The 12464-nt window shown below is 37.7% G+C and overlaps 1 protein-coding gene across 2 annotated transcripts in view; it reads right to left on the bottom strand.

Moving 5' to 3' along the window:
- The window catches only part of CNOT6L (CCR4-NOT transcription complex subunit 6 like), a 111723-nt gene that overhangs the window by 86997 nt on the left and 12262 nt on the right, over window positions 1-12464 (bottom strand). The window contains exon 1 of one of the 2 annotated variants that reach the window (XM_065877593.1): window positions 9425-9608. The exons of the other annotated variant lie outside the window; for it this stretch is intronic. Within the exon in view, the coding sequence (XP_065733665.1) occupies window positions 9425-9495 (71 nt within the window). The 5' untranslated portion in view covers window positions 9496-9608. Of the gene's footprint in view, window positions 1-9424; window positions 9609-12464 lie in introns of those variants that run through there. 2 annotated transcript variants of the gene reach the window in all.

The following is a 12464-nucleotide window of genomic DNA, read 5'->3' as shown; positions in this document are numbered from 1 at the left end:
TCAAGAAGATGCAAGAAATGTTTAACAAAGACCTAAAAAATTTAAAAAACAGAGATGAACAATACAATAACTGAAAAGAAAACTACACTAGAAGGAATCAATAGCAGAATAACTGAGGCACAAGAACAGATAAGTGACCTGGAAGACAGAATGGTGGAATTCACTACCACAGAACAGAATGAAAAATAGAGAATGAAAAGAAATGAAGACAGCCTACAACAACTCTGGGACAACATTAAATGCAACGTTCGCATTATAGGGGTCCCAGAAAGAGAAGACAGAGAGAAAGGATCTGAGAAAATATTTGAAGAGATTATAGTCGAAAACTTCCCTAACATGGGAAAGGAAAGAGCCATCCAAGTCCAGGAAGCACAGAGAGTCCCAGGCAGGACAAATCCAAGGAGAAACAGGCTGAGACACATAATAACCAAACTGACAAAAATTAAAGAGAAACAAAAATTATTAAAAGCAACAAGGGAAAAACGACAAATAACATACAAGGGAACTCCCATAAGATTAACAGCTGATTTCTCAGCAGAAACTCTACAAGCCAGAAAGAAGTGGCATGATATATTTAAAGTGATGAAAGGGTAGAACCTACAACCAAGATTACTCTACCCAGCAAGGATCTCATTCAGATTCAATGGAGAAGTCAAAAGCTTTATAGACAAGCAAAACTAAGAGAATTCAGCACCACCAAACCAGCTCTACAGCAAATGCTAAAGGAACTTCTCTAAGTGGAAAACACAAGAGAAGAAAAGGACCTGCAAAAACAAACCCAATAACAATTAAGAAAATGGTAACAGTAACATACATATCAATAATTACCTTAGGGCTTCCCTGGTGGAGCAGTGGTTAAGAGTGCGCCTGCCGATGCAGGGGACACAGGTTCATGCCCCGGTCCGGGAGGATCCCGCATGCCACGGAGCAGCTAGGCCTGTGAGCCATGGCCGCTGAGCCTATGCATCTGGAGACTGTGCTCCACAACGGGATAGGCCACAACAGTGAGAGGCCCACGTACCGCAAAAAAAAATAAAAATAAGAAAATAATTACCTTAAACATGAATGGATTAAATGCTCCAATTAAAAGACACAGGCTCGCTAAATGGGTTCAAAAACAAGACCCGTATATATGCTGTCTACAACAGACCCACTTCAGACCTAGGGACACATACACACTGAAAGTGGGGGGATGGAAAATGACATTCCATGCAAATGGAAATCCAAAGAAAGCTGGAATAGCAGTACTCATATCAGATAAAACAGTATTTAAAATAAAGAACGTTACAACAGACAAGGAAGGACACTACATAATGATCAAGGGATCAATCCAAGAAGAAGATATAACAAATATAGATATATATGCACCCAACATAGGAGCACCTCAATACATAAGGCAACTGCTAACAGCTATAAGAGAGGAAATCAACAGTAACACAGTAATACTGGGGGACTTTAACACCTCACTTACACCAATGGACAGATCACCCAAACAGAAAATTAATAAGGAAAGACAAGCTTTAAATGACACAATAGACCAGATAGATTTAATTGATATTTATAGGATGTTCCATCCAAAAACAGCGGATTACCCTTTCTTCTCAAGTGCGCACAGAACATTGTCCAGGATAGATCACATCTTGGGTCACAAATCAAGCCTCAGTAAACTTAAGACAACTGAAATTATATCAAGCACCTTTCCTGACCACAACGCTATGAGATTAGAAAACAATTACAGGGAAATAAACATAAAAAACACAAACACTGGAGGCTAAACAATACATTACTAAATAACCAAGAGATCACTGAAGAAATCAAAGAGGAAATCAAAAAATACCTAGAGACAAATGACAATGAAAACACGACAATCCAAAACCTATAGGATGCAGCAAATGCAGTTCTAAGAGGAAAGTTTATAGCAATACAACCCTACCTCAAGAAACAAGAAAAATCTCAAATAACATTCTAACCTGACACCAAAAGGAACTAGAGAAAGAAGAACAAACAAAACCCAAAGTTAGTAGAAGGAAAGAAATCATAAATATCAGAGCAGAAATAAATGAAATAAAAACAAAGCAGACAATAGCAAAGATCAATAAAACGAAAAGCAGGTTCTTTGAGAAGATAAACAAAATTGATATACCATCAGCCAGACTCATCAAGAAAAAGAGGGAGGGCTTCCCTGGTGGCGCAGTGGTTGAGAATCTGCCTGCCAATGCAGGGGACACAGGTTCCAGCCCTGGTCTGGAAGGATCCCACATGCCGTGGAGCAACTAGCCCTGTGAGCCACAATTACTGAGCCTGCGCGTCTGGAGCCTGTGCTCCGCAACAAGAGAGGCCGCAAGAGGTTGGCGCACCGCGATGAAGAGTGGCCCCCGCTTGCCGCAACTAGACAAAGCCCTCGCACAGAAATGAAGAGCCAACACAGCCATAAATAAATAAAATTTTAAAATACAAAAAAGGCAAAATTCCTTTAAAAGAAAAGAGGGAGAGGACTCAAATCAATAAAATAAGAAATGAAAAAGGAGAAATTAAAACAGACACTGCAGAAATACAAAGCATCCTAAGAGACTACTAAAAGCAACTCTATGCCAATAAAATGGACAACCTAGAAGAAATGGACAAATTCTTAGAAAGGTATAAACTTCCAAGACTGAACCAAGAAGAAAGAGAAAATATGAACAAACCAATCACAAGTAATGAAAGTGAAGCTGCGATTAAAAATCTTCCAAAAAACAAAAGTCGAGGACCAGATGGCTTCACAAGTGAATTCTACCAAACATTTAGAGAAGAGCTAACACCTATCCATCTCAAACCCTTCCAAAACTTGTAGAGGAAGGAACACTCCCAAACTCATTCTATGAGGCCACCAACACCCTGATACCAAAACCAGACAAAGATACTACAAAAAAAGAAAATTACAGACCAATATCACTGATGAACACTGATGCAAAAATCCTCAACAAAATACTAACAAACAGAATCCAACAACACATTTAAAAGGCTCATACACCATGATCAAGTGGGATTTATCCCAGGGATTCAAGAATTCTTCAATATAGGGAAATCAATGCGATACACCATTTTAACAAACTGAATAAAAACCATATGAGCATCCCAATAGATGCAGAAAAAGCTTTTGACAAAATTCAACACCCATTTACGATAAAAACTGCAGACGGTGGGCATAGAGGGAACCTACCTCAACATAACAGAAACTATATATGACAAACCCACAGCAAACGTCTTCTCAACGGTGAAAACCTGAAAGCATTTCCTCTAAGTTCAGGAACAAGATAAGGATGTCCACTCTCGCCACTATTATTCAACATAGTTTTTGAAGTCCTAGCCACAGCAATCAGAGAAGTAAAGAAATAAAAGGAATACAAACTGGAAAAGAAGAAGTAAAACTGTCCCTGTTTGCAGATGACATGATACTATAAAAAGAGAATCCTAAACATGCCACCAGAGAACTACTAGAGTGAATCAACGAATTTGGTAAAGTTGCAGGATACAAAATTAATGCACAGAAATGTCTTGCATTCCTATATATGAATGATGAAAAATCTGAACAGAAATTAAGGAAACACTCCCATTTACCACTACAACAAAAAGAATAAAATACCTAGGAATAAACCTACCTAGAGAGACAAGACCTGTATGCAGAAAACTGCAAGACAATGATGAAAGAAATTTAAGATGATACAAACAGATGGAGAGAGATACCATACTCTTGGATTGGAAGAATCAATATTTTGAAAATGACTATACTACCCAAACAATCTACAGATTCAATGCAATCCCTATCAAATTACCAATGGCATTTTTTACAGAACTAGAACAAAAACTCTTAAATTTTGTATGGAGACACAAAAGACCCCAAAGAGCCAAAGCAGTCTTGGGGAAAAAAACGGAGCTGGAGGAATGAGGCTCCCTGACTTCAGACTATACTACAAAGCTACAGTAATCAAGACAGTATGGTACTGGCACCAAAACAGAAATATAGATCAATGGAACAGGATAGAAAGCCCAGAGATAAACCCACACACATATGGTCACCTTATCTTTTATAAAAAAGGCAAGAATACACAATGGAGAAAAGACAACCTCTTCAATAAGTGGTGCTGGGAAAACTGGATAGCTACATGTAAAAGAATAAAATTAGAACACTCCCTAACACCATACATAAAAATAAACTCAAAATGGATTACAGACCTAAATGTAAGGCCAAACACTATAAAACTCTTAGAGGAAAACACAGGAAGAACATTCCATGACATAAATCACAGCAAGATCCTTTTTGACCCACCTCCTAGACAAATGGAAATAAAAGCAAAAATAAACAAATGGGACCTAATGAAACTTAAAAGCTTTTGCACAGCAAAAGAAACCATAAACAAGACGAAAGACAACCCTCAGAATGGGAGAAAATATTTGCAACTGAAGCAACTGACAAAGGATTAATCTCTAAAATGTACAAGCAGCTCATGCAGCTCAATATCAAAAAAACTAACAACCGAATCTAAAAATGGAGAGAAGACCTAAATAGACATTTCTCCAAAGAAGATATACATATGTCCAAGAGGCACATGAACAGCTGCTCAACATCACTAATTATTAGAGAAATGTAAATCAAAACTACAATGACGTATCACCTCACACCACTTAGAATGGGCACCATCACAAAATCTACAAACAACAAATGCTGGAGAGGGTGTGGAGAAAAGGGAACCCTCTTGCACTGTTGGTGAGTAAATTGATACATACAGCCACTCTGGAGAACAGCATGGAGGTTCCATAAAAAACGAAAAATAGAACTACCATATGACCCAGCAAACCCACTACCAGGCATATACCCAGAGAAAATCATAATTCAAAAAGACACATACACCCCAATGTTCACTGCAACACTATTTACAATAGTCAGGTCATGGAAGCAACCTAAATGCCCATCAAAAGATGAATGGATAAAGAAAATGTGGCACAGATATACAATGGAATATTACTCAGCCATAAAAAGGAATGAAATTGGGTCATTTGTAGAGACGCGGATGGATCTAGAGACTGTCATCCAGAGTGAAGTAAGTCAGAAAGAGAAAAACAAATATTGTATATTAACGCATATATGTGGAACCTAGAAAAATTGTACAGATGAACCGGTTTGCAGGGCAGAAATGGAGACAAAGACATAGAGAACAAACATATGGACACCAAGGGGGGAAGTGTCGGGGGTGGTGGTGTGATGAATTGGGAGATTGGGATTGACATGTATACACTAATATCTATAAAATGGATAACTAATAAGAACCTGCTGTATAAAAAAATAAATAAAATTTAAAAAAAAGAAGATATGGTACATATATACAATGGAATATTACTCAGCCATAAGAAAGCATGAAATAAATGGGAAAGAAATCTGAAAAAGAGTGGATATATGTTTATGTATAACTGATGCACTTTGCTGTAGAGAAGAAACTAACGCAACACTGTAAAGCAACTATAATCCAATAAAAAAATAAAGAATGAAATAATGCCATTTGCAGCAACATGGATGGACCTAGAAATTATCATATCAAGTGAAGTTAAGTCAGACAGAGAAAGACAAGTATCATATGATATCACTTATATGTGGAATCTAAAAAAATGATACAAATGAACTTATTTACAAAATAGAAATATACTCACAAACATAGAAAACAAAGGGGATAGAAAGGGGAGCAGGGAGATAAATTAGGAGTTTGGGATCAACATATACACACCACTATATATAAAACAAATAACAACAAAGACCCCCTATATATGTAGCACAGGGAACTATATTCAGTATCGTGTAATAACCTATAATGGAAAAGAATTTATATATATAAATCACTTTGCTGTATATAAATCACTTTGCTGTACACCTGAAGCATATACAACACTGGAAATTAACTATACTTCAATTTTCTTTTGAAAAAAAGGTTAAAAGAATAAAAACTAAAATAAAAGAACTTTACGGAATATGAAAAAAAAGACCGACCTACTGATACACATGGCAACATAAATTTCAAAATAATTTTGCTGAGTGAAAGAAATTAATTTTTCTAATCTCAGCAAACTCATTCTTAGGCAAATTGATTTTCAAAAAGTTGATCTAGAAACAAAAGAGATGAGGAGTAGGAGGTCCAAACAGGCCTTAATTTTAAACCAGCCCAGCACAAGGCCTATATATTAATGAATTGCTAATTCAATTCTCATTTTTCTTCAGAAACCCCAAGGACAGAGGAATGGATAAAGCAGATGTCCCCAAGGACAGAACAATGGATAACAATTTATGGTTGGAATATTACTCAGCCATAAAAAAGAATGAAATAATGCCATTTGCAGCAACATGGATGGACCTAGAGATTATCATACTAACTGAAGTAAGTCATTTCTGGAATCTAATTTAAAAATAAAGGTACAAATGAACTTTTTTACAAAACAGAAACAGACTTACAGATATAGAGAACTTATGGTTACCAAAGGGGAAACGTGGGGGGGTTGGTAGAAATCAGGAGCTTGGGTTGAATACACACACACTACTATGTATAAGATAACCAAGAAGGACCTACTGTATTGCACAGGGAGCTCTACTCAATATTCTGTGATAACCTATATGAGAAAAGAATCTAAAAAAGAATGAATACATGTATACGTATACCTAAATCACTTTGCAGTACACCTGAAACTAACACAACATTGTAAAATCAACTATACCCAGGAATACCCAAATCCTATTACAATCGTAACCCTAACATGCTGAATCCAAGTAACCTAAATGGAGTACACACTGACTCAGAAACAGTTCAATTTTCTGGTACAGGCACAACAAATGTAACATCCATTACAGTACAGCTTACTATTCAATAAACTTTGAGGTAACACAGGGAAACAATGTTCCCATTTGTCTAATGAATTCTCACACTAGCAGTTCCTCTCTTTCATTTCCTACTTCAATCACAAATACAGACACTGACAAAATAAATAAGAAAAATGGTTTGTGATTTTTAAAATTTGTACGCTTGTCCTCTAAATTCTCTATCAGCCTAACTCCAATATACCTCACATCCCTCTTTGAAGGGCAGTTGTAAGATATCCAGGATAAGCAGGAAATTTGCCACAGGATGACAACGAGGTTTCCACCCTGTTGTGTACTCAAGATGCTATTATGAAGTCAAGAGGGAACTATCCAATACATCTGGCACGTGTTCAAGGATAAACACGCAAAGTCTATTCTCCAGCATTCTCCTTAACATACTAATCATCAAAGGTCACTATATCTGAATGCTGGAAATTCTCCTTCGAATTCCTCTTCTCCACCATGGTTAACCTACTAAAGTTAAGTGGGAAGGGAAAAAAACAGAAGCAAGAGTACTCTATTCACAAAGATGTCTACAATTTAAGATCAGAAAGTTTACTGCAAGTATTCTCCTAAATCTCCTAATCAATAATAAGTAGTACCCAAAGAAAAGTATTCTCCTAAATCAGTTGTCTGTGCAATCTAAATGAAGAGTAAACAAGAATCCACAGCAAAGTCTGCTGCTTCAAACCTACCAGAAATGAAAAGATCTTTGCTGCTGTAAAGAAAGAGTCAATATGTTCAGACCCAAACTAAGACAGGCTGCAAGGGCAGTTTTAAGAGGATCACAGATCATCTAGATAAGCCACACTTTTAAAAGTAAGCATATCAAGGGAATTCCCGTGGTCCAGTGGTTAGGACGCCCTGCTTCCACTGCAGGGGCCATGGGTTTAGTCCCTGGTCAGGGAACTAAGATCCTGCAAGCCGTGTGGTACAGCCAAAAAAAAAAAAGTAAGCATGTCAAGAGCATGAGAGTTCCTATGACTCAAAATAACAAATCCACTAGAAAAACTGGACTCAGTACAACGTGTTAAATGTGAAAAAAACTGAAGTAACATGCTAACACTTCATAACAAAATACAATACTTCATCTTTTCTTTCTCCTACCTTCTAATTTCAGGCTCTGCCTCTCTAGCAGTATGTAAAATCAAAGAATTCACTAATATTTCACAAATATAATGCCTTAAGTCTGTTTACATAAGCAAAAAAAATCATCTGTGTATAAATTATGAATGTTGTATTGCATCAAGAAAATTTAAACACTACTTCAAAAACTCATTTGGGGGGCTTCCCTGGTGGCACACTAGTTAAGAATCCGCCTGCCAATGCAGGGGACACGGATTCGATCCCTGGTCCGAGAAGATCTCACATGCCACGGAGCAACTAAGCCCGTGCACCACAACTACTGATCCCGTGTGCCACAACTAGTGAAGCCCATGCACATAGAGCCCATGCTCCCCATCAAGAGAAGCCACCGCAATGAGAAGCCCGCGCACCGCAACGAAGAGTAGCCCCCAGTCGCCGCAACTAGAGAAAGCCCCCGCGCAGCAATGAAGACCCAATGCAGCCACAAATAAATAAATTATTTATTTTAAAAAAATCATTTGGTTTTCATTACTAGAAAACTGAACATGATAGCAGTATCAAAAACTAAGGATCTGGGCTTCCCTGGTGGTGCAGTGGTTGAGAGTCCGCCTGCCGATGCAGGGGTGACACGGGTTCGTGCCCCGGTCCGGGAGGATCCCACATGCCGCGGAGCGGCTGGGCCCGTGAGCCATGGCCGCTGAGCCTGCGCGTCCGGAGCCTGTGCTCCGCAACGGGAGAGGCTACAATAGTGAGAGGCCCGCGTACCGCAAAAAAAAAAAAAAAAACTAAGGATTTAACTAAAGAACACTTTTCATAATGAACAGCTTTTCTAATTATTTTAGCTTTTCTATTTCTTTGGGAAAACAATTTAATTAAATCTTGAATACAACGTTTTATTGACTAACATTAAAGTCTGACAGTAATCATAATAGTTGTCCCATACTTTTTGACCTGAACCAAATTGCACAATGTTCCAACGTTTGATATACATAGCAAAATATACATAAAGAGGTGTTAAACCTAGTTTTACTTATCTGAGAACCAGGGTTTAGAATTTGGAAAAACCATATCTAAATCTACAAGTCTCCATTAAAAACAGAGAAATAAAACAGAAAAGCCTTAGTAACTAAACTCTGTCTGGGATAAAACTCGATAAGGCACAAAGAAAAGCTCCATCCAGGAAAGGGCTCCTAGGTGCCAGCATCTTAATTATGAAAGAATTTAAAAGGAAAGGCCAATGCAGACTCACGCTGATCCAAAACAGATAGTATTAAACAACAGAGCTAATCCTTAACTTTTTGACATGAATAAATGCCTAAGGAGAGTACCCACTCTACTCACACAAATGACTGCCAATAAGGTGGTGCTTTGTGCTGAGTGGAAAAGGTTTGAAGGGAAGGGGTGTCAGCTTTAAAACAGTTCCCAAAATAGTTGCTTAAAAGGATAAAGAGAACTTACAAAGGCTTTGAGTCACGCTTGGTTCCAGGAAAAGGATACTTTGGCTCTATGTGAAAGCAAAAACCAGTCATTGTAAAATACAGATACCCAGATTTTGTCAGCAAAAGGAAGAGTATTGTCCATTATTTCCCACAAAGGCAGCAGAGCCTTTAACTTGGATTCCTATTTTTTCTTGGCAGGTAGATATTCTGCAAAAGCAACAAAGCAAACTAAATATAAAACTCTTCTGAAATTCAACCCCACAGTCAAAATGCCAAATTCACAAACTCATCAAAGGTCACAGAGGAACAAATTTCCTGTTTTTTTACTTAAACTCATTACCTTCCTCCTGAGCTAACCAATACAGAATTTCCTTCTTCTTGTTCTGAGGCTGATAAAATGAGGACAGCATACTTACAACATACTAGGAACAATAGGCAGTTACCCAGAATCACAGAATCAAGGAATAAAATTTGCTATTTTCTAAAACCCAGTTGCACATAATGCATGTCTATTATTTCTCCATTTGAGAAGAGTGAATTGTTTTATTAACGATTTTTAAAAACTTTATTTCGAAGTTGTTTTACAAAAAGGCTAAAAGAAATTGTAATGCTTTATAAACACTTAACAAAAATCCATTACTTTTAATTATTAGAATTATGTTCCTTGCCCTAAATACCTTATAGTCTAGGAAAGATGAGCAAAAGGTAAACAATGATTATTATATTGTAAACATTTATGTATTTCCCATCTCTTTCTAAAATGTACTTAAAGTTGCTTTCCACAAAGAATATTTAACAGTGTTTACAAATAACTGTAGTTCAATGAAGAAATGTGTGTAAATTCAATAAAAGAGCTGCTAAGAATAAAATTTGAATGGAGCAATAGTTCTTGACCAAGTTGATGATTAATCGTGAAATGTGCTACAAGTACTGTAACTTGTAAACTAATAAAAGTAAAAATGACCTAAGTTTATGTACAATTTATACACACAATATATACTATATGTGTATTAGTACTGCTAATCCTATCCTTTTTTTTTTTTTTTTTTTTTGCGGTACGCGGGCCTCTCACTGCTGTGGCCTCTCCCGTTGCGGAGCACAGGCTCCGGAAGCGCAGGCTCAGCGGCCATGGCTCATGGGCCCAGCTGTTAAGCGGCATGTGGGATCTTCCCGGACCGGGGCATGAACCCGTGTCCCCTGCATCGGCAGGCGGACTCTCAACCACTGCGCCACCAGGGAAGCCCAACACATTCCTTTTTAATCTTATTTATTTCATTCACTAAAAATCATTATTCCTAAAACGCTCCACAGACTTCTGCAGACTGCCAAAGAGTCCATACAACCAAACATCCACCCATATCCAAACATAACACCCATGCATTAGAGGGAGGAAGGGGAAAACCAATCCTGAGGGTATTCAGGCATAAAGTAAGTAGGGCCTAAATTCAGGCAAAAATAGAAATAATTCCAATTTTAATCAATTTGTCTAATACAAAATTCATAATTATCTTCCCCAAATTGTATCCTCCTTCTGATTTTTCAGCTATCTTTGACTTCTTCCTTCATATTCAACCACTGATGTCACTTAAAGCTTTCTTTTCTATCCCAATTGACACATCTCTCTCCTGACTTACCACTTCATATTTTAATTTTAATTCTTTAAAAAAGAGCCTCCCTCCTCCCACACTGATCTCCGCAACTGATTCTGCATACCTCAACCAGATTAAACTTCTTAAATAATTATTTCCAAACTGCCACCAGCCTCTCAAAATCACTCAATGCTCCCAAAGTCTTTAATAGTAGTATTGATAATTACTTGATTCTAGAGCCATATCTGCAATAACTATTAATCAAAACAATTATACAGCCATGTCCTATAAAATATCATCTAAACGATATTATGACATAAAATTCAGGTATTACTAAGAGAACCCCAATTTACAGATGTAAAAAAAACATTTGGTGCTCTAGAATTCAACCTAGAATAAGACTTAAATTCCTCATTCAAACCCCTCCATAATAATCATGCTCCAATTTGCCTTATCACCTCCTTGTTCCCACTGAAGCTCTGGAAGTTAACCAGATATTAACTCAAAGTCCCACTCCTCCTTGAATCTGGACTACACCTTTTATTTTTCTTTTTAAAACATCTTTATTGAGGTATAATTGCTTTACAATGGTGTGTCAGTTTCTGCTTTATAACAAAGTGAATCAGCTATACATATACATATGTTCCCATAGCTCCTCCCTCTTGCGTCTCCCTCTCTCCCACCCTCCCTATCCCACCCCTCTAGGTGGTCACAAAGCACCGAGCTGATCTCCCTGTGCTATGTGGCTGCTTCCCACTAGCTATCTATTTTACATTTGGCAGTGTATATATGTCCATGCCACTCTCTCACGTCATCCCAGCTTACCCTTCCCCATCCCAGTGTCCTCAAGTCCATTCTCTACATCGGTGTCTTTATTCCTGTCCTGCCCTTAGGTTCATCAGAAGCTTTTTTTTTTTTTAGATTCCACATATATGTGTTAGCATACGGTATTTTTCTCCTTCTGACTTACTTCACTCAGTATGGCTCTAGGTCCATCCACCTCACTACAAATAACTCAATTTCATTTCTTTTTATGGTTGAGTAATATTCCACTCTATATATGTGCCACATCTTATTTATCCATTCATCTGTCAATGGACACTTCAGTTGCTTCCATGTCCTGGCTATTGTAAATACAGCTGCAATGAACATTGTGGTACATGACTCTTTTTGAATTATGGTTTTCTTAGGGTATATGCCCAGTAGTAGGATTGCTGTGTCGTATGGTAGTTCTATTTTTAGTTTTTTAAGGAAACTCCATACTGTTCCCTATAGTGGCTGTATCAATTCACATTCCCACCAAAGGTGCAAGAAGGTTCCCTTTTCTCCACACCCTCTCCAGCATTTGTTTGTAGATTTTTTTTTTTTTTTTTTTTTTTTTTTGCAGTACGCGGGCCTGTCACTCTTGTGGCCTCCCCCGTTGCAGAGCACAGGCTCCGGATGCACAGGCTCAGCGGCCATGGCTCACGG

The sequence above is a fragment of the Phocoena phocoena genome, chromosome 5, assembly GCF_963924675.1.
Source record: "Phocoena phocoena chromosome 5, mPhoPho1.1, whole genome shotgun sequence".
NCBI classification, from domain to species: domain Eukaryota; kingdom Metazoa; phylum Chordata; class Mammalia; order Artiodactyla; family Phocoenidae; genus Phocoena; species Phocoena phocoena.
This window is presented reverse-complemented; position numbering and strand designations above follow the sequence as displayed.